This window comes from Erythrolamprus reginae, chromosome 5 (genome assembly GCF_031021105.1).
Source record: "Erythrolamprus reginae isolate rEryReg1 chromosome 5, rEryReg1.hap1, whole genome shotgun sequence".
Taxonomy (NCBI): Eukaryota; Metazoa; Chordata; class Lepidosauria; order Squamata; family Dipsadidae; genus Erythrolamprus; species Erythrolamprus reginae.
This window is the reverse complement of record NC_091954.1, coordinates 59,320,853-59,344,980: the sequence shown is the minus strand read 5'-3', so window position 1 is coordinate 59,344,980 and position 24,128 is coordinate 59,320,853. Positions and strand designations below refer to the sequence as shown.

General features: G+C 35.0%; 1 protein-coding gene across 4 annotated transcripts in view; it reads left to right on the top strand.

Annotated features, from left to right (window-relative positions):
• The window catches only part of MXI1 (MAX interactor 1, dimerization protein), a 76,905-nt gene extending 55,329 nt beyond the window's left edge, over positions 1–21,576 (top strand). For 2 of the 4 annotated variants that reach the window (XM_070752721.1, XM_070752723.1), the window contains exons 4-6: positions 12,479–12,593; positions 14,837–15,008; positions 17,708–21,576. In XM_070752721.1, coding sequence (XP_070608822.1) covers positions 12,479–12,593; positions 14,837–15,008; positions 17,708–17,871 — 451 coding nt within the window. In that variant the 3' untranslated portion in view covers positions 17,872–21,576. The remainder of the gene's footprint in view (positions 1–12,478; positions 12,594–14,836; positions 15,009–17,707) is intronic. The other 2 variants (XM_070752724.1, XM_070752722.1) reach the window with 2 other exon arrangements.
• The last annotated feature ends 2,552 nt before the right edge of the window (positions 21,577–24,128 follow it).

The following is a 24,128-nucleotide window of genomic DNA, read 5'->3' as shown; positions in this document are numbered from 1 at the left end:
CAGCACTACATTATTGGGATTTCTACCCTTCTATATTCATTGTTTTATATTTATAAATCCAACATGTATGTTAGTCAATTTATATTAAGTCAAAAACAGCTCCACTTCAAATATACAGTAGTACCTCTAGATACGAGCTTCTCCACATTTTATTTATTTATTTATCAGATTTGTATGCCGCCCCTCTCCGCAAACTCGGGGCGGCTCACAGCAATCGCCATACAATGTAAACAAATCCAATATTTAAATTAATTTTAAAACACCACGAGTTAAAACCAATCATACGCACTAGCATACCATACATAAATTTTGTAAGCCTAGGGGGAAGGGAACATGTCAATTCCCCCATGCCTGACGATAGAGGTGGGTTTTAAGGAGCTTACGAAAGGCTAGGAGGGTGGGGGCAACTCTGATATCTGGGGAGAGTTGATTCCAAAGGGTCGGGGCCGCCACAGAGAAGGCTCTTCCCCTGGGTCCCGCCAAACGACATTGTTTAGTTGACATGCGAGTATTCCAAGTTACGAGCCAAGACGCAAGCAAAATTTCTGTTTGACACCTGAGCTCAAATTTGGGATATGAGCCGAGCTTCCACTAGGTAGTGCAAGAATTCCATGCTTCCAGTTATCTCGCCCCGGAAAAACAAAGTCTAAAAGCATTCGTTCGAGATGCGAGTTGATCGACATACGAGCTCGGGTCTGGAACGAATTAGACTCGTATGTCGAGGTACCACTGTGTGTGTGTGTGTGTGTGTGTGTGTGTGTGTGTGTGTTAGGGTATGGCTAGCTGATGAGGCCAGAACAAGGCTGAAATAGCACTATCCTAGTCTCCCTTAATTTTAAAAATTCAGCAGAAACATGTGATTGATATATGTGTGTGTGTGTGTGTGTGTGTGTTTCTGTTGGATTTTTTATGTTTCTCCCTTAATTTTAAATATTTAGAAAAAATATGTGATATATATTTTTATGTTTTTAATATATCACATATTTTTGCTAAATATTTAAAATTAAGGGAGAAACAGAAAAAATCCAACAGAAAAAACATATATATGTATATATATATATTCAGTGATACCTCGTCTTACGAACCCCTCTTCATATTAAGTTTTCGTGATACGAACCCGGTGTTTAAGATTTTTTTGCCTCTTCTTCCAAACTATTTTTACCTTACGAACCTGAGCTGCCGCCGCTTGGATGCCCCATCTCCAGACTTCTGTTGCCATCCGAAGCACCTGTTCTTGCATTGCTGGGATTTCCCTGAGCCTCTCCTCGCTGGAAAACCCCACCTCTGGACTTCCGTTGCCAGCCGAAGCGCCCATTCTTGCATTGCTGGGATTTCCCTGAGCTTCCCCTTGCTGGGATTCAAAGCAGCGCCGGCAAAAATGAAAGGGAATCCCAGCAAGGGGAAACTCAGGGAAATCCCAGCAATGCAAGAATGGGCGCTTCGGCTGGCAACGGAAGTCCGGAGGTGGGGTTTCCCAGCGAGGGGAGGCTCAGGATAATCCCAGCGCTTTGTCTGGCAACAGAGATCTGGAGGTGGGGTTTCCCAGCGAGGGGAGGCTCAGGGGAATCCCAGCGCTTCAGCTGGCAATGGAAGTCCGGAGGCGGGGATTCCCAGCGGCGCAAGGCAAAAGGGGTGACTTTTGGGATGGGGTTGCATGCATTATTTGCTTTTACATTGATTCCTATGGGGAAAATTGCTTCGTCTTACGAACTTTTCAACTTACGAACCTCGTCAGGGAACAAAGTTTGTAAGACAAGGTATCACTGTACATATCTATCTTTCTTTCTTTCTTTCTTTCTTTCTTTCTTTCTTTCTTTCTTTCTTTCTTTCTTTCTTTCTTTCTTTCTTTCTTTAAGGTAGAGTATTGTTTCTGAGCCACATCTTTAAATCTAAAAAAACCCCACTTTTCAAATGGTTTTTCTCCCCATAGTTTTAACATGCTTGATTCACCAGTAATCCTTAGCTTCCTTTTTTCTCCCCCTTGTTTTATATTTTTTGGGGGATTGTTTTCAAAAACAAAGTCTTTTTTTTTAACCCCAGATCACAAATCACACTTCCTCCTTATTATTCTTGTTGATTCTGGTCCTCCTTCAACTTTGTGGCAGCCATGTTTGCTGCCATAGCTTCACACCATCAGGGGCTTGCCAGCTTTGGGGAGGGGAGATGTGGCTCCCTTATGCACTCTTGGTGGTCCCCCTTCATTTGCCCCCTCTACGCAGAGGTTTAGGTCCAAATTTAGACCCTCAGGCCCAAAGTGTTTGGAGTCAGCCAGGGAAATCCCAGTCCCAGATTTTGATCTTGCCAAAGGAGGAACCGGAAGTCATGGAATTCTTTTTTAAAAAAAACAACCTGAAATCCTATTTATAAACTGCCCCTCTCCCTTATAGAGCAACTCTAGAAGGTATACAAACAAACATAAAAACATACAAGCCAATATAAATTTTATCTTTTAAAAAAACAGTTAAAAACAAGAAAATAATTGGGGTATTTTGTTGGAATATTATTATTTTCTAACATTAATAAGAAGTACTAAGAGTAACATATAAATTAATAGGTGATGAAATCCGTTAAATCAGACTTCTTTCAATTCTAGCTTTGTGAACAGTGGCGGGAGGGGAGAGTGGATGGTTCTATGCGAGTGGTGGGCAAGCACATATGCAGCTCCATTTGTGCAAATGGCAGGCAAGCGTATGTGCAGTTCCATTTGTGCAAACAACGTGCAGATGTGCATGCCCATTGTTTGTGCAAGTGGGAATATGCACATGCGCACGCAATCAACTGCCACTTCCATGGCTTCATTCACAACGGCCCAAGACCTGGTAGTGGCCATGGTCTGTGGAAATATAGAAACTCTGTTATATCATGTCAGATCATTTTTCCATCTAACTCTGTATTGCCTATGCTCACTAGTTATGTCTGTACAGGATGTCAGAGGATGTGAAGACTTTTTACATGTGGCGTCTATGATTTATAGCTCTAAAGCAGAATTCATGAATTCCATTTAGTATACTAATCAGGTTGTCCTTCGCTAGACATTTTATAGTATATAAAATATATATATTATATATATAAATATATATGTAGCATATATATAATACATATATAATGTTCTATATAAAGACCATTAATGTTGGGGTTTCCTCCTTTAAAATATTTTTAGAGAACATTGTTAGCTGCTGTACATTGATACCTTTACTAATAATACTAATTTCTACCTCTTGATGGAAAGATATATATAAATGCTTTTACCATAGGGCATCTCTGATTTTATACCAATAGCATTAACATACATAAATACATACATACATACATACATACATACATACATACATACATACATACATACATAATATATATATATATGTGTGTGTGTGTGTGTGTGTGGAGATTTGGTTTGAATGTAGCAAATAGATTGGGTGATTATGTTTTAGTGATCTGATTGGTTGGTGGAATCATAATTATTAGAAGGATTGACATGGTGATTTTTATGAAGTGTTTTTTCGTTTAAGGCTGGTTTCCAAATCTCTGGTAGGCGGGACGTGTCATCTCTTTTATTTATGCAAAGGGGGCTCCTCTCAATCTCTATGGCTTCCAAAGCAATTCTTCTATATAAATTCTCTGTTTTGTGAAGTAATTTAGTTTTTTCAAAGTCAATTTCGTGCCCTGTTTTTTTAATGTGCTGGACAAGGGAGGAAGTTTTTTCTTCTTTTTTAATTGCATTTTTATGTTCTGCAATGCGTGCACTTACTCTTCGATTGGTTTGTCCAATGTATGTGGCTGCACATGTTTTGCAAGGGATTTCATAGATTCCTTGGTATTCCAATTGGATTTTATCTTTTGGGCTCCTTAGGATATTACATATTTTTTGGTTAGTGCAAAATGAAGTTTTGATGTTATGTTTGTGCAGAATTTTACTAATTTTGTCTGTGGTGCCCTTGATGTAAGAGGGGATGGTGGTACCATTGTCCTGTTCTTGATCTTGTTTTTTGGGGAGTGTCTCTTTTTTGATTAGGTTTGTGATTGTTTTCCCTTCGAATCCATTAGAAATTAATACATCTTTGAGTTTGTTCAATTCAGTTTTTAAGTGCTCATGGTCAGCTAGGCGTTTGGTTCTGGTGATGAGAGTTTTGGCCACTGAGGTGATTTGTGCGAGGTGGTGGTGTGAGTGTGCATTTAGATAACGGTTGGTATGGGTTTTCTTTTGGTAGATAGTGTGTCCTAGGCTGCCATTGGGTTTTTTATAGACTAGTACATCTAGAAAAGGAAGTTGATCATTGATTTCTGTTTCCATGGTAAACTGTATTTTGGGGTGTAGGCTATTGAGATGTGTGAGGAAATTGTCTAGTTTTTCCTTACCATGTGGCCAAATTACAAAGGTATCATCGACATATCTCAGCCAAAGTTTAGGTTTGTATTTGGATTGCTCTAATGCATTATTTTCGAAATATTCCATGTAGAGGTTGGCGATGACAGGTGAGAGGGGTGATCCCATGGGGGCTCCCTCTATCTGTTTATATCTTTGTTCGTTATAGATGAAGTATGTATTAGTCAGGCAGTGGTTGGTAAGGTCTAGGGTATATTTGGGGGGGCTTGTGTTTGTCCTGGATGGCTGTCAAGGCTTCTTTAATAGGTATTTGTGTGAAAAGGGACACAACATCAAAACTCACAAGTAGGTCATCGGGTTGTAGGTTTTGTTTTTTAATTATTTGTATAAAGTGGAATGAATTTTGAACATATGAGGTAATAGTTTCTGTATATGGTTGAAGGTATTTGGCTAAAAATTTGGCAAGGTTTTGTAGAGGGGAGCCTATAGAACTGACAATTGACTTTGAAAAAAAAAACTAAATTACTTCACAAAACAGAATTTATATAGAAGAATTGCTTTGGAAGCCATAGAGATTGAGAGGAGCCCCCTTTGCATAAATAAAAGAGATGACACGTCCCGCCTACCAGAGATTTGGAAACCAGCCTTAAACGAAAAAACACTTCATAAAAATCACCATGTCAATCCTTCTAATAATTATGATTCCACCAACCAATCAGATCACTAAAACATAATCACCCAATCTATTTGCTACATTCAAACCAAATCTCCACCCCCACACTATATACTAAGAAGAAATGACAGTTGCAAACATTCCATTTTACAACAGCACGAAGCTTGAAACTTCAGCCTGATTATGGTGAATGTGATTTCACCGAAACGTCGCATTGCAGCATTCTCCAGGTGGTTTACAATGTCAGCATATTTCCCCCAATAATCTAGGTCTTTATTTTACCGACCTCAGTAAAATGGAAGGCTGAGTCAACCTTGAACCCATCAGGATTGAATTCCAGGCTATGAGCAGAGTTTGTATATGACACTGCATTATAACCACTGCGCCACCAGGGCTCCTTCAATTTGGCAAAAGTTTATTTTAAACAATTATAGGTTAATTAATTAATTAGGAGATATAATTCATGGGTTTTAGAAAATAATACAATGGTACCTCTACTTACGAACTTAATTTGTTCCGTGACCAGGTTCTTAAGTAGAAATGTTTGTAAGAAGAAGCATTTTTCCCCATAGGAATCAATGTAAAAGTAAATAGTGATTGAGGAAACCACAGGGAGGGTGGAGGCCGTGTTTCCTCCCAGGAGATTCCTAGAGAGGCCCCATGGAGGCTTTTCCCTGCCTTTTCCGGTAACAGTTTCGTAGGCTCGGGTTTGTAAGTGGAAAATGGTTCTTGAGAAGAGGCAAAAAAATCTAGAACAATCGGTTCTTATCTAGAAAAGTTTGAAAGTAGAGGCGTTCGTAGGTAAGAGCTGTACTTGTGCTTTTTCCCTTTTTTTGTTTTTATATTATATTATATTTTTCAAACATTTTTGAAATGGCACATGATATTGAGTTGGAATATAAAACAAAGATTGGTGAGCAAGAAACAGTTCTTCCAACTTGTCTCTTATTAACAATTTAGAAGAAACTGCTGAAACATGATAATGTTTAAAAGAAAGGAATTCTTGTTGTGACTATAGGTATCAATATCTAGTTATACAGAGTCTTTTGTAAATTATTTGTAAATTATGACTCTGTAATTTCAAATTGAAATGATATATTCTGTAGGGCGCCACAAAATTTGGTCCATATTTCTGTGGTCTTTTTAAAATTAATTATGGGATTAATTAATATCCCCATGGAGGGAATATTTGTATTTACAAGTAATATAAATTTGAGTGGTCAGTTAAAACTAAAAGCTAGAAATAAACTTCAAAATGGTCTAAAAACAGGAAAACATTCAATAGAGACCAATGCACATTTCTTCACTGAGTGGAAAATAACCTGGAAGCTTAAAATAACTGTGAGCCAGCAATGTAATATGAATATTACAGCAGCATCAATTGAAGTACAGTGTTCCCTCGATTTTCGCGGGTTCGAACTTCGCGAAAAGTCTATACCACAGTTTTTCAAAAATATTAATTAAAAAATACTTCGCGGATTTTTCCCCTATACCACGGTTTTTCCTGCCCGGTGACGTCATATGTCATCACCAAACATTCATCCGCCTTTAATAAATATTTTTAAAAATAAACTTTAATAAATAAACATGGTTAGTAATAATCTAAATGGTTGCTAAGGAAATGGGAAATTGCAATTTAGGGGTTTAAAGTGTTAAGGGAAGGCTTGTGATACTGTTCATAGCCAAAAATGGTGTATTTACTTCCGCATCTCTACTTCGCGGAAATTCAACTTTCGCGGGCGGTCTCGGAACGCATCCCCCGCGAAAATCGAGGGAACACTGTATAATTTCCAAATCATGCAAACCAATCATGTTGCTTTTTTTCTATATTGGTCAAATACCACTGGGAGGACCAGTATACATTTCTTCAAACTGATTCCAAAAAAAGAGAGAGAGGAAGTAGAACAGATTCAAAGAAGATAACCATGGATGATTATATAAAACCTAATTATTAAAAGGAGAAACTGAGGGAAACCTGAAAGGGGCTTCATACAGAAGATTTGATTGTGCTGGAATGCAAATCATGGAATGATTACTTTAGGAAAGCAGATTCCAGTTATATGTTAGGAAAATCTACCTGAAGGAAAGCAGTTGGATGGTGGGACCTGTCATCAGGAAAAGTAGTAACTTCTCCTTTGTTGGACATTGAAGCAGAAGCTGGATATCCATCCATCTGTCAGGATGCCGTAATGCAGATTTCTGTGTTGAGTCAGGATCCTTATCCGGTATGTTAGTTTGCAACTATTTGATTTATTGAGGTCACTAGTTTTCAGATCAATTTAAATGTGTTACATGAGAAGCGGCTTTCTTCACAGCAATATGGATTAAATGGCCGGAATCTCTTTGGTTCAGAAAAATAATCAAGTTTTAATAGAATTTTCCTTTTTAAAAAAGTTACATTTAAAATTATACAGAGATATTCCTGAGCATCTAATGAAATATCCCAACATCCACAAAAAAGTAATAATCAATTTGAAAGTCTTTAATATGCCATAAAGTTTGGTTGGTTTTTTAAAAAAATGACTGAGGGCCCTTTTATAATAGAGAAATATTTAGAATGGAAATACTGATAAGCTGGTAGTTTTGGGTTTTTTTGACAGTCCACTTGCCAAGCCTCTGACCCTAAAACTCTTAATCATCCTTGCTTGTCAGTGGTATAATTACAATTCTTATGCCCTTCCCCCTCGACTCTTCAGTTTATTAACAATAGCAGTTGTTAAATGCCACATGTAAGTGAAGGAGCCAGATTAATTTTTCAGCCTTCATTTGGGTAAATGGAACTCTCATATTCCTCTCCTTTGTCTGTGGACAAGACCCATGAAGGCTTTTAGGAACATAAACAGAGACTGACATCATTTTGTGTTATTGATTTGGAAGATTCAATTTCAGCTGTAGTTTGTGAATGAGTCCTGAGGAGATTTCTTCAGAAGACGGAAGGAGGAAAACTGAAGGTAGGGATAGTTTTAAACTTTACGTAGATCAGCCTGGAACATGTGGATTAGCGGATACTAGAATGAATCCCAAGGATAACAGTCCATACTGGGGAAGGGAGGGAGGAGCTATTTTCCCCTGTCTTTTTCTCCTCCGGGTTGAAACAGAAATTTGTGTAGTAAATTTGTGTAGCAAGGATTAATCTTTTGCTCTTACTCTGAAGTACCACGCAGCTGGTTTAAAAGTGTATTAAATACTTTCATTAATTGCCAGTTAAAAGTAAATCACCTTGTTGAATTCAAAATGAATTTCAGTTTATATGTTCTCCAGTTCATTATGGAATCTCAGTATTGCAGTACTGAGGAAGGGCATTATTTTAACCTAAGGTTTTACATTATTTGCTTTTGGGAGATGTGACAAATGTCAGATGGAGAGCGATTGTGTAACTGGTTTAAAAGAACATTTTATGAGGAGACTGTGTGACCCGCTCTTGTTTGTGTGTCTTGATGCAGTAATTTGATTTGCATAGAAGGCTAAAGTCACATTGTTTTGCAGGCTTCTTAACCTTTTATTGTGGCTGAACTGGGCTTCCCTATTTGTAATGTGAGCATTAAAGGAATGTGAACATTAAATGAATACAGCCAAATATATGTTTGGTTGTATTGTAGCAGGAGGGTTTTTTTTACATGAAAAACAGAAATGAAAAGGAGCATAATAACTAAAATTTCTTTTGCTGCAGGACAAGAGTGCATCAATTAACATAAATTGGAAGCAGAGTGAATTTATTTTCCTCTAATTTTGGCATGTTCTTCTTTCTAACTTGTATGTGAACATAGCTGAGATATCAGTGGTTATTAACTTGGTTGTATCATAGTTATAAAGATCTGTTTCTGGAAAGAGATATGAACTTTATTATCTCTAACACACTTCATATGAATCTGCCTCTGAAGATAAATTGGTGCAGAATGTAGCAGCCAGACTACAGACAGTCAAAGCCAAAGCCAATTTTGTTAAATAAAATAGATTTCAAAGTCAATACATTTGTTGCCAGTAGGCTCTTAAACCCAGATTAGAATGCCTGATTGATTCTCTCATTTTTGTATGATGTACCCATACATTTAGTTATTTTTTCCTAAGGACTTTTCATTTGTTCCAACTAAATTTTTATTTTCAGCCTATAAATTATTCAGATCATTTTGAACAATTTTTCTACCTTCTATTGTTTGTGTCATCTTTAAATTTGTACATACATCCCATCTATCTTGCCATCCAAGCTATTAACATAACACATAAATGTTGATTCAAGATTGAATCTTGGGGTGTCATTTTTGTTTTCTCCATTTTGACCGATTATTTGAACATTTTAGTTACAATGTTTGAGCCATTCAGCCCATTTGGGAATGTTTTCAAGTATTTTGCCAAACATTTGGTTGAAATGAAAATATATTATGACCATAACATTTCTGTAGAGAAAAATAGAGAAAAATTTCTGAATCAGAAAACTAGATGATCTTAGTTTGGTAACATTTGTTCTTGAACAATATTATTTTAGAGATTTGAACTCTACAAGAATTCAAACAGTATTCCCCTGATCATATCATTCTTAGTTTTTACTGAAATTCAAAGCAATCTCTTTATTTTGCTATATTATGATAAAACACAAATCTCACTAGGAATGAAAAATAGGTATTGAATGCTCTTTATTTATGTCTTAGTACATATTTTTCTGTCTTTATTGTGCAAGTGATACGCCTTTTCTGTTCCTTAAAAAAAGACTGTCTGAAAAAACCCCCATTGGTTATTCTTAACATCTTTTACCCAACTTAGATGATTTCAGGCTCCAGTTTTTCTGATATCATACTTGCAAGTTAACAGTATGTGTTCTTCACTGGTGACTTGTTCAGTGGTAAAACAAAAAAATTTTTATTGGAAGGAGATCATAAAGGTTTGTGCAATGTTGCTAGATTTTTGCCAGTTGTTTATTCTCTGGCTGCAACAACAATTTTTAGTGTCTCTTCTTTTGGAAACATCTCATTTCCCATCTTTGGTTCATTTTCTTATTTGTTTCTTGTGCTATAGATAATTATTTATCATTAAACTTCTGACTTTACATATTAAAATCCACTTTTATAAAGTTCAAAATGTGCATTTGCCTGCACTTTGCTGGTGTGTCTGTGTGTATACACGCACACATCTGTATATAAAGAACTCCTGAATTATATAGTCACTTTCCCCCAAGGTTTGTGATCCATCCTTTTTGCTGATAGCTAATAGCTACTTCTTTTGTACCTTTCTTCACTTTATTAATGTGAATAATGTCTCTCCCTAAATAAGAAATTTGTGAGCAGGATATGTCTGGAACATCCTGAACTAAACATAACACCCATAGTTAGAATTATTCAGGTATTCCATCTTTATGTTTTTATACCAGTTTAAAAAAATCTGCAGTTTGTATTTAAGAAATCTCTTTTGCAATTTCTATTATTTGGGTTACCAGTAATAGAATATATCACAATATTGTTTAATAAAAATGATTCAAACAATATTATGAAATTCATTCTTAGATTTCTGAACAGCTGTATATATTTTAAACACTTTTCCCTTTTTATTGCTTATTCTCCTTTAAAGCAAATACTGTAGTATTTTTCAGTTGCCAAATTGCCACTCATTCTGCCAAATGTCAGTTTATTTACATTTTTATTAAATGTATATGCTGCCTTTCTTTAGGAACTCAAAGCAGCTTAAAGCAACCCATTGCTTTATCCTCATTTTTTTTAATGATAGTAACCCTGAGAGGTAAGTTAGGGTAAAGTACACTGATTTATAAGCATATTTCCTTTCCTATATTAAGAGTTCAAACTCACTTTATTTTCTATATGAAGAATGCATTAGACTTCTAGTCCGAAATTGTGTTTTGAGTTTTCTGATATGGATATGCGGAAGTGTTCATTTCTCCTCAATTATCATTAGGATCTGATTCAATGTGTCAGCTGATGATCAAAGCAAAGAAACCACTAGTAGAAATTTATTCTGAGAGATGGACATATGACACACATAATTTTATATGCACATTTAAAAGCTAGTCTGCAGTTAATGTATGCCTTTTACTAATTGTATGATAATATTAACATACAATATCCAGAGTCTTTGTTATTTCTAATATGAAACATTTTGTACTAGTTCTCTAAATTAATAACTGGATGTTGCAAGTTAGTGAGAGGATGTAGAGAAAATAGGGCTGGCCTATAAGCACTTTTAAAATATTCTTGCATGTTTAGGTTTCTTTACTACTATAACCAAAAATTAAAGTTTGAAATAATACAAATTCTCCAACAGTTTTATATAGTGGCCATCTCTTGCTTAACTAGCACAAATAATCATATTTACAATAAATAGGATGTACCGTGATTGTAGGAAGTTGGCAGGTTAAAATTATCCAAATATATGGAGCAAATCTGTTGCTTTATTTGTATGGATCTCTAAGTATATTATTTTCTTAGTCAATGTAGAACAATGTATTTTATGGATGGTTTTCTGCACTGTGCAAAAGAATTCCCTATCTTCTGTGTTTATGTATTGAAACACAAGATTGTACTTTTGCCTCTCACACCAAATTACATGAACCAATTAAATTACAGATCATTCTGTCCTCTAACTATAGTTAACATGTAAAAACTGGAGCTGTCAATTCAAAGACACATCATATTCCAATTATCAGCTCTAAATATGGGGGCACAAGGATGCAGCTGAGCATGAATCAGTTGGGCAGCTGGGATTTTGGAAATGTGTGCGTGGGGGGGGGGGGTTGCTAGCAGTCATATTAATGTTTTCGTTGAGTGTGGTAAATTGGGTAGTTGCATAGTTCTATGTATGGAATAGCCTAAATAAATAAGACAGAAGCCAAATAATTTAACAATTGTTTTGCACTCATCTTGTTGAAATGTTTTAATTTGCATCACAGTTCTTTCTCTGTATGGTTAGAATTGAAGAATATTTTTAACCCCCAGATCCATTGGCCAAGATGGCTGGTGGAAGTGGGAAATGTAGTCCAAATTATTCTGGGAGTGTCAATTTAGGAAAAGTGGGTTGTATTAAAAATGTGGAGTGGCAAGTTGTTGCAGCCTTCCTTTTTTGTTGTTAAAGTAATCATGAGTTCAAGCACAGTAATGCGGATGAGAACAAAGTGGAACCAAGATTATTAACCATTTTAATCTGCAGTGCAAAATAAAAAAGAAAGGAATGCATGATAGGCATAATTCATTTTTCTTTGAGCATTGTAGTGTCCACTGGAGTAACATAGAACTATCATAAATTGCCAGTTAAGATGAATGACATGGAATATCAATGGTGAAATAATTCAATATCTACGATTTTATTCAAATACTTGTCAGAGGTATTAACTGACTCATTAGCTGTGCTTTTTAGAACACCAGCCTCAAAGTGTTTTCACCTTTTACAGCAGATGCCAATGTGATATTATTTAGGAAGCTATTTGAAGAAGGCAAGTTTCACTTTTCAATATACAGTATCTCTGCACCTTTTCTTCCCAGACGAGCCCACCTTCGCCTGTGTCTAGAGCGCTTAAAAGTTCTGATACCATTAGGACCTGACTGCACCAGACACACAACTCTTGGGCTGCTTAACAAAGCCAAAGCACACATTAAGGTAAGAAGACCACCAGTTTCCATGTATAATAATGTTTCAGTTATCCCACCAGCCATAATTGCAGATAAGATTATTATCTTCCTCTTTATACATTGATGTAGTGTCTTTAAAAGCATGTCCTAGTATTTTTGTGGCATTATTTTTCTTGGTACAAATTTGCAGAAATTGTTTGCTCTATAAGGAAGTCTCATATAGAAATGATAGAAATCTGAAGTGTGTTATAGAAATCATTGACATAACATACTCAGCCTATAATTGCTTAAATACTATATTTTAAATGTCAACAAATTATTTAAAATTCCAGAATAGTACAGTTCCACAAGGTACAATTAAGAAATCTTAACATATTGTACCATTGACAGTATAAATTACCATTGGACTTCATCTAACGAAGTGTTTTCTTGAAGTTCAATATTGAAATAACTTTTGAATAGATAAAAGTATCTAGGTTTGAATGCCCAAATTTTATGGCACAGCTATCAAGATAATTACTAAGTTAAATGAAGTTTTATTTCTCTGTTTCTTTCCTAAACTGTAGTCAGGCATCTGGCAATATCTTCACATACCTACATTTTGTAATAGACAAAATAAATAAATAAATAAATAAATAAATACATACATACATACATATCTACATACATACATACATACATACATACATACATACATACATACATACCAGGATCTGAAGTATTACATTTTTTGTTGATTTTATTCATTACTTTATAATCATAGATTAATTTTTGCTATATATTTTTTAATACAAAAGATATTATAGCAATAACATTATTCAGAAACTGTCAATATATTATCTAGTATATTAGTGTATATATAATATATTATATAGAATATATACTACTAACATACTATAGTATATTAGAATATAGTATATATAATATAAAATATAGTATATTTTGAAATACAAGATATTATAGCAATAACATTATTCAGAAACTGTTAATCCCAGATATATTGTAAAGTACTATTGTGAAACAATAATAAAAACAAAATTCTAAGTGTGTGTCTGAAATCATATAAAACATACTATGCAGGAGTTCTGTCGTGTATTAATGATTGATAGATTTGCTGAAAATATTAATTGACTAGCAACTGTACATTTGGGCAACTGTACATTTGGGCATTCAAACCTAGATACCTTTATCTATTCAAAAGTTATTTCAATATTGAACTTCAAGAAAACACTTTGTTAGATGAAGCCCTATGGCAATTTATCTTTCTTCAATCTGCTAATGTTACTGTCCTTAGGTTATACTTACTACTAGTGAAACGTCAAGTACTATCATCTAAACTACATGGAGCCTCATCCAGAGTTATTCAGATCATTCTCTGCACAGCTCCATGAGCAGGCCAAACACACTAGGAAGAAACTATTAATGAGCAAGAGTCATTAGTAGGATGTGTTAATTATCCAAGTGTACATATTCTCTTTGCATTCCATTTCCAGTATATGGGAACTGCATTTGGAAAATAAATACCTAATAACAAAAAAGAAAAAAAATAATTTAAAAAGAGCACAGCGGGTGCCTTGGCTACAGTGTTTTTGCCAGGATCACAGGGATCAGGATGTGCTTAAACACTTTGGAACAGCTCAAGCTTAGCAGGGAGGGAAACCCTGCTTACTTAAATGGATGGTATTAGCCTGAGGTGACTTGGAGTTATGCAACTTGCTGGCCATCAAGAAACCCTGTGCATTGGCCTGGTAAGATTTCCCAGCTGTAATGAAAGGAGTCTGCAGTAGATTACATAAATGACTGGTCAAATGTGGAACTGCTTCAAAGAAATAACTGATGAATTGAGTGGTGAAAGGTACATACACTTCTTTACTTGTGATGCCCTTTCCTATTAAATTATCTGAATGGAGAGTGGGCAGTGATGGAAAAGAACTACTCTGCTTGATCGTCTCCTCTTCATTACTCTAAGATTAGACTGAGAAACAAACTGGTTGTTTTTATAGAGAGTAAGGACACTTGCAAGGATGCCACTTAATGGCATATATCTCATATGCAGCAACACATTATTCTGTGATATATCATTCATATTCTTCATCTCTGATCCTCCAACTTTTCCAAAACATATTTCCAATTTTCTCTGTAGTCATAACTATCACCAGTTACCTTCTGATAAAGCTTTCAGAATAAGATCCAAAGAAAATATTATTACATAAAATGGGGAAAGTGCTGGGGAAATCCAGACAATGAAAAACATTTTTTTAATCATGGCAGAAACTTGAAGAAGCTGACAGGAGAAGCCAGCATCAGCTTGAGAATCTGGAAAGAGAACAAAGGTTCCTAAAGCGACGATTGGAGCAGTTGCAAAGCCCTCAGGAGATTGAGCGAATACGAATGGACAGCACTGGATCAACCATGTCCTCAGATCGCTCTGATTCAGAGCGAGGTCAGTATTTGATCCCTCCATATGTTAGTTAAAGACACAAAATGTTCAGTTCTCTTTGCTTTGTACAATTTCTTTGTTTCAATCTATGAGTTTCTGGATAATGTGCAAATAATATTGTGATGCCTTAGCATTTATGCCTTTCCTGTCAAAACAAAAGGCATGATACTATCACAAGAAAATAAGCGATTAGATTATTTAGATTATTATTAGATTCTACCCTCTAGCTGATGAATGTATAGTGTGTTTGTTGATTGGTTATGTATGTATTTTAATTGGTTCTTTAGTTTTTTTAGTTGTAACTGAATTTTAATTATTTGGATTTCGATATATATTGTCTTTTTTATATGTTGTAAGTCACCCCGAGTCCTCGGAGAGGGGCGGCATATAAATCCAATAAACTTAAACTTACTTTGATTCAGATGGCAAAATCATGCCATGAAGGAGGCACGACTTAAGCGATTCTTGTTTGGAGACATATGTCATCTAAATTTTTCATAGATGCTTAGGAGTCTTTAATATCCCTATTAAATTTAACAGACCTTAAAGTTGTTTAATTTTTCTCTCTGTCTAAAATATATTTGATATGTTTTCCGTATTTGAGTTGAATTCGTACAAGTATCAACAACTTCCAGGCCTACAATATACCTACAGTACTTAAAATAATTTTATCTTATGTACAGTATTTCATAAGTATGAAGACTCTCTATCTGTACATAATTAAAAACATATATGGTAGACTGCAATGGACAAACTATCTTACAAAGTAGTTTCACCCTTCATTATTACTTGATTAATTGTCATTTGTACTCATCCACTGTTTAATTCTGCAAATTTGCCAAGATATAAATTCAATTTTCTTGATAGTTAAAAACAACACTAATGATATTCTAGCAGAGCTTTCAAATTAATATGTAGTAGAAACCTATTTGGATACAGCTTATTTTCTTGTGATACTATCATGATTTTTTTTGACAAGAAAGGCATAAATGCTAAAGCATCACAAGATTATTTGCACATTATCCAGAAACAGCTTTCACTAGAATTATGGGACTGATAATAATTACAGTTAAGCTCAACTTCCACATTCAAATGAAAGAGTGCTTATGGTAAACACTGCACCCATCAAAAGCTATTCAAATCAATGGCATAGGCTCAAAATGTTCATGCAAATAGGCAAATGTCAGTAGGAAAAGTCTTTATGTATGGATACCGAATTCTGCCCTGGCAAAAAATATGTTAGTACAGAGCACTTGCCTACATAAAACCAAGTACTCATAATTCTATAGGCAAAGACATTCCCCATGATCCCTAAATACACCGAGAGGATTAATTTTGGGGGTGAGGAGAGCTTTTTTTTTACAATTATATATTGGGATTCTTGCTTTATGAAATTAGGATAACAAAATATCTTGGTTTCAAACCATTTACTCAAACTGATATAATAGGGAAAGGAGAAGTCAACAAATATGTGAGATGATGTCCCTCCCTCTCTTATAATATTAGATTTTAACATTGATTCAATTACATGAGTACAGAAAGACATATTACTGCTTCTTTTTAGATGAAAGTTTGATTCAGGAATCAAATGCATATTAGTAAATGTTTCCCCTTAGAGTTTTTGTTATCTTCTGAGTGTGTTGAGACACCATGCTCGATAAACCAAAAGAATATGGGGAAGTGTTTTTTTTACGCAGCATACATTTGGACGTACCTGGGTCCAGATGCCACTGCATTTTTGTAGATTTCTTTCAAGGCCATCTGCCATGGCCACCTTAAAAATATATTTTTTTAAAAAAACTGCTCAGAAAATATTTCTAATTACTTTGAGCAACTGATAAATTTATACTTGGGTCTTTAGCCATTCTTCTCTCATGGCCTAAAATACCTCTGAGACTACATATATCCAGAATACTTTTGAGAGAGCTAGACAGCTCTGCAACAGAGGTTAAAGCTTTACTGGAATAGAAAACTCAGTTAACCGAGAGAATTCAGGCAATACTACCTTCCTATTTCACAAACAATCCCAATGATCCATGATTTCTTTCTATAATCTTCTGTTATTTTACATTACTTCTTCAAGTCCGTAATGTGGAACTTTAAAACTTCAAATAATCAAAGAAGTTTTATTATATGAACAGCCAATCTATCTTGGTGTGCAGTGATGCTCCTTAATGTAGATTGAGAAATCTGTTTGGGTGGATGGGGAGAGATCTATTCATGTATAGAATATTGAATTAGTATCTACCATTTTAATCCAAGGCACAGTGACTAGATATAAATATTGAATTAGGAACCAAATAATAGCTGGCTATTAATAAAAATTTGTAAAACTGAGCACAGTCCAATCTCTTGTAATTAAAAAAAAAATTCTTATCACTATCACAATGCACCTTTCTCTCTTCTGTTCTTCATTTTTTCTAAGATTTTAAGACACAACTTTATAATAAGTCCTCGGGACGTGGCTGGAATGAACCTAGATCAGGGCTGTCAAACTGGCAGCCTGCATGCCAGATATGGCCCATGCAGGCCACGTCCATCCCAGCTCCACAAAGGCAAAAAAACATTGCGATGTCACTATAAGGCCTGCAATATGAGCGGGGTTGACACCCCAGATCTAGGTTCTTCAGGCAGAGATGGTCTTAAATAAACTTGCTCTGATACTAACTTGAGGCTCTTCTTTCTTTATTTTTCCCCTCCAGAAGAAATTGAAGTGGATGTGGAAAGCACAGAGTTCTCCCATGGAGACGTGGATGATATCAGCACAACCAGTACAAGTGACATTGATGATCACAGCAGCTTGCAGAGCATTGGGAGCGACGAGGGTTACTCCAGCGCTAGTGTCAAGCTCTCCTTCACTTCCTAGAGTCTAGTGCTGGAGCAGAGCAACTGGGTTCTTTGGGGCAACTGAATTTCATATGGCAGAGCTCTTAAGATACAGTATTTTTCTTACCCAACCCACCCTTCAACAGCTAAGCTTGGACAGACAACTTTAGAATAGCTCCATGAGTCCATGGAAGAGTAGGGACCTAGCAGGGGAACCAATTAGTCTTTATCTGACCATAACCCAAAATGTTTGACTTAGTGCTAAACTTCAGTTAATTTCAAATCCAGGACACCATTCCAGTTGCATAGAGCTGGACCATCAGCAATGGATATTTATATTGAAAGATGGATTGGATGGGAAATTTGGCTGTTCAGGTGCTTGCTTTTTAATTTGTCACCATTGGGTTTTCCCCCCTCCTCCTTATGTTCAAACTTGTTAAAGTTTGAACTTGTTAAACTTGTTATAAGACCCTTGTGGTGCTAATAATAAATAATATAAAGTATGTCCAATATCTATGATAATCTAGCATATCTGGGATAGCTGTATGTTTTTCCCAAATAATGGGATAAAGTAGCCAAGGTGATATAGTTCATTGGATGAACCACTTCCAATGCATTTGCACAATACTTCAAAGTGTTTTTTTTTTAAACTCCATTTTAAATTTCTTTAAATTCCATCAATTTATTTATTTATTTTTAATTTTTTCCCTTCAATATAACTAAGCAGTTAAATAGTTTTCCTGTAGCCTCACCAGCAAAAGTTAGTCCAGTCAGCATCTTTTATTAACTGAGTATCTCCAGCCATCTTTGATCATCATCTGAGAAATGTAATAATAGCAAGATGCTTATAGCTCAATGTTTCAGCTGGACTTGGTTTCAAGGCAAGAAACTTGGGCTGCACGATTTTACCACTAGATTATTGAGTTGTAGCAGAACACCACAGGTGCAACTGTGCTCTGGATTCAGTAACTGAGCTAAAATGATTCTCCTGATAGAGTGAGACAGACCAGCCTGTAAAACAAGTGTTGATGTGCAGAAAAGAGACAAGTCTCCATTCTGAGCCACAGTTACTATTTTTTTTTCCTTTTGCAAATTATTTTGATAAACATTTGTAAAAGTTGTTTGGGTGAGATAACCTATACGTGACTATATATTTTTAGATCTCCTAGGCATGATCCTGCAAATCTCTTTTATAATTAACACCAATTGAAAGGGACTTGTTTTCCTGCTGCCATGCAGAAGAGGAACAGAGACTCCTTCTTGGGTTTTATGGATCTATCTTTTGGATTCCCTTTGCAGACTTTGGCGCCTGGATTCCTAATATAATCTTTGGTCCATAGCTAAGAAGCATTCAACAATCTGCTAGGTTGTTTCCAATTTCTCCTGAGCAGAAACCATTGTTGTTTTGCAGTTAAAGAATAAGATTGTATCCAATGTTTTTATCATTGTTTTTATTTTGAACTTTCTAACCTGCACTTTGAGGTCTTTGCTTTTCTTTAAGCTTTTTAACCACAGAGACACTTATTACTGTTCCTTTACCAAGTTTAAACTTTATTCTTTATTTTGAGACTTCATTTATGACACTTATTTGAGGATTTTGTTTGGGAGGGGTAGTAATTTGCCTGTCCCCCAATTATTAAGGGAAAAAACTAAAAAGTTAAAAAAAATGCTTTATAAACTCATAACTTATTGCTGATTATAATTACTGGTTGTTAATTTCAGTCTTGTAGATCTTTAATTCTATTGTTTAGATAGGACTGGGTGACAAAAAAAATAAAACAAAATAACCTCATTTAGCAGTACAGTGGAATTGTGTTTAAATGTTAGCATATGTTTATGCTTAATAGTAGCACTTTAATACCATTAAACATTTCTGTATCTGAAATATGTTTGTTCTGCCATGTTGGTCACTCATGAGACTTTAGAATACTCATGTTGTTTGTGCCTGAAAAAGCCCCCTCCACTGGCCATGTGATTAGATACCCTAAATGACTTCTCCTGTAGATCTTGTCTCAGTACTGTTATGTTGTGTGATTTAACTCCAATGTGTTAGGCATTTACCCCAGAGCTATTATTATATTGTATAAGGTACCACTTTAGGACCTGTGTCATGTATTAGAGACATCATGCTGCCAGGTTTTATAGTGTGTTCATAGCTGGGGTTTTAATTCTTATGTTCATTAAAATCTGGTTGCAGTTACACATCTCTCTCCTATGGAACTAAAACTAAACACCAGTTTATATGGTAACCTCTCCCTCTAGTGGCTGAAATAGGAATTGTTAGTTTTAGTTAATGAGAGTAAAATATTTCAGTAAGAACTTTTTATAATTCTGAAGCCTATTAATATGGCTAGTGGCTTAGTAAAATTTGTTGGGATGACAAGAACGATAATTGAAAACTCAAATGAGTTGTCACTCCCAATCTACGATATCTTATCCCAGCAAAATAAACTTGTTTCTGTGAATTCAGCTGCAGAAACTCAGCGGTACTTTAAAAAGTGTGTTTTTTCTAAGCAGAAAGGCCTGACTTCAAATTTTACTGATCTCTTCACCAGCCAACTGGGTCTTAGTGTATTGGAACTAGAAAGGCATGGCTGGATAAGGGCCACAGCGCACATGCGTGTCCGGCACGATTTTGCTACCTGCCCAAGTACAGTAGCATAATTGCACTGGACTCCGCTAGCACTCAGAGCCACGGGGGCAAGCACACCTTAGCAGCCCACCTCTGGTCCTAATGCAAAACCATTTAATCATTCACCTTATGTCATAGGACAACCTTTTGTCTCAAATGGTATAGAATTCCTGCCTGAGTAGGGGCTTGGAGTAAAAAACCTGCAAGGTCCCTTCCACCTGTTGTTCGGTCCTATTTTGTTCATTCTCTGGTGTATTTGATGTGATAAATAAGAAACTATAATCAGGATAGTCATCTCTGGAGATAATATTCTTTCCATTTTACAAAGTGGGGAAAAAAGAGTCTCATCATTTATTGAGTGTACTGCAGCCAGCCTGTCATAATCTATTGCGAGAACATACTATATATTTTTCATAAATGTGAAAACATATCCTTCATTATGCTTTTAGATTCTGGATTGTTAAACTTGTTCCTTATCTTCAATTCACAAGCTTGTATTTTTTTTCCCTCCACACAAAAATTGGATTCTGGTTTGGAATACAATCCTATGCAAGTTTACTTAGAGATAAATCCAGCTATATTCCATGGGATTTACTCCCATTTGTCTCTGCATCAAATTAAGCCTTAGATTCAGACATGAGGTTGTATACACTTTTGCATTTAAAATGCAGGGTAATTTTTTATACAATGGGAGTGGTTGTATCAGCATCCAAGCAGGGTAGTCTGAAGCAAACCCTATTTTTCTGCTTTGGAAAATATCTTCTGAAGGTGGCATTTAGCTTTGGAGAGAGAAAAAAAATGCTACCAGTTCAAAATCATCTATGCATCTTGATGTTAGCCACCTCAAAAGACTAAGTAAAAAATGCTGTTATCTTACATGCTATGCTTTTATAATAAGTTCAGACAGCCATTCTAATATCTGAAAAAGTCACATTCACTGATACATCATTCCAAATCTGTGCCCTTATCTTCTACTTGGCAATACTGTGTGTATGAGAAGAATGATTCTGTATTTTAATGAAAAATAAAGATGCAAGAGGGCATTTATATGTGTTACATTCAAAAATTAAACCAGGATTCCTAGTTATTAAATTTCACTTATGGCAAGTAAAATTGTTGTCCATATGGCTTACACTGCATCAGGAGATGTTTTGTATTTCTTAGCTCTACTAAGTGAAAAAATTCAAGATCGAAACAGAATTTATATACATTTTATTTAAATATGTATATTGGATGTTTTCAATGGATTACAGTATTTGGCGGTGTCCTCTGTATCCAAATTTACATCATTTGTGTCAATTTATGTGAATGGTATAATTTGCAGTAAAAACTTCAGTTTATTAGATAAATTATAAGAGTCCAAATGAGAAATTTGTCTGTTACTTCAAAAATAAGTCAAAGGAAGGATTTACTATTTAATACTTTTTTCTTCGTGGTATCTTGGATCAAACTAGAAGGTAAATTTAACTTTTTAAAAGGTTTTGAATGCTAAATTCTAGGACATTGTAACTTGTTTTACCAACAAGTCTAATTATTTAAAAGTTCTTATTTTTAAAAGCCTGAAACCTGTCTTGGCTTTTTTTTAAATGCTCTTTAGTCTCTTTGTACAGAAAAGTTGGAGAATTCGTTTATATCCATATACCAATTCAGTTGGGCATATACCAAAAAAATGGAAATAGGGCTTTATATTTATGTGAAATAACAGAAGCAAAGATAAGTAAAAGTTTCAGAAAGCAGAAACATTTGGTATATGTTAATCAGGTCAAGACTTTTTAGGAGTTTATTAAACAGACAACTGGAAGCAATAGTTAAATTACTTTTCATAGAGACATATCCATTCTGTTTATCTCACTCTGCACAGGTAGCTTTTAATCTTATGACTATTTATTTAAAGGCTAAACAAATTCATGCCGGCATTGAAAAAAGTGACTTGTATCTAGTCCTCACTTACTATTGCAGTGTTCATACAGTCATTTGAGCAAAATTTGGACACTTGGCAACCAGCACATATATAGGACAACTGTAGCATTCTTGGGTCATGTGATTGCCCTTTGCAATCTTTCCAGGGGGCTCCAGCAAGCAAAGTCAAGAGGGAAGACATATTTGCTTAATTATCATAGCAAAAAGGTTTTAAAATTAGATGCAATTCAATGCAATGATTACATCGCTTAGTGATGAAAGTTCTGTTCCCAACTGAGGTTGTAAATTGAAGAGCTACCTGTCCTATATCAGTTCGTAAATATAATATCCACCGGTATCCAAATTACAAAAAAATAATTTGAATTATTTCCTGTGTACACTGACTGACATTTCCTTACAAAAAAGGAATACTAAAAAAGATTTGTCAGCATTACCAGCATTTTATTTCCTTTTCCTGTTTCTTTAATTTTCTTTATTAAAATATCAAATCAATGCATGAAGTGTGGCAGCTGGTTGTCATACATTCTGATACAAGTAAAACTAACAGGTTAATTATAATTATTACATTCAATCATCTTATGTATTTCAAATAATACTATACATTTATATTGGGTTATAATTTATCATTGTTCAATTATCCAGTGTTTTTTATTTCATTTTGATATAAAAATGTCTACACTAATATTCTCCCTTCTCTTATTTCTATCACTTATTCTAGCTTTAAGCCATGTCCTTTTATTTCATCCTATTTAACTTCTAATCATGTCACCTATCTGAGAGAAAGGAAAAAACAAACTCAGAACAAAAGAAATCATCCATCATCTCTTGCTCCCTTCAATGCTTTAATTGCTATGCTTTAAAAGGCAAAAGGAAAAGCAAGTCAAAACAATAAAAATCCATCATGTCTTGTCCACTTCAATATTTTAACTGCTATGGGGGTTTTTTTTTAACTTGCCACCCAAATTCCTCTTAATTGTTTTCATCTGTGTCTGTTTCTTGGATGTTCAATCTAAGTATTCCTCCCATCTCTACCCTCTTCCACTAATTTCTAAACTTTCTACCCAAATCCATCTCCCTTTCAAACATATCTTCCAACTCTCTTAATATGTTTTAACTCATTAATCAAACTAATTTTCATTGTTGTCTCATCTGTCTTCTTCCTTATTTCCTGTTGACTCCTCTTTCCCAGGTACCTTGGTCTTTGCTCATCATCCCTCATATGGCATTTTACATTTTTTCCCCATTATCTCCTTAAATCCTTTCTCCATGTCTTTTGTATTTTGGAAATGTAAGTCCATTTCCTTCTAAATTCCACTCATTTCTTCCTTAAGTATCTTGCTTTGTTGTTCAAAAATTCAATTTTTATCCAAAAGTCCAAGAACGATTATTTAATCCCAGTTCATTATGTCCCATAGGTTAACAGTCAGTTCCATTTAAGTAATCCCAGAAGTTGTCAAAATCCCCTTTATGTCCCCTTTACAGATTCAATCTTCTAGTATAACATTCAAGTATCTCTTTAAATAGCTTCCTCATATTCATATTTGGCTCTCTAATAGTCATAGGGTAGCTAAAAGTAATCCAATGAATATATTCAACTTGTAATTTTCCCTTTCATCAGCAGGTGGCCCACTCCTCTTAAATTTCAGTTTAGTAGTCCATCATCATTTGGTTGTAAAACAATTATAAAAGCAGAATAAGTTGTTATAAAAGCAGAAGTAAATAATTCCAACGGTTAAAATTTCTTT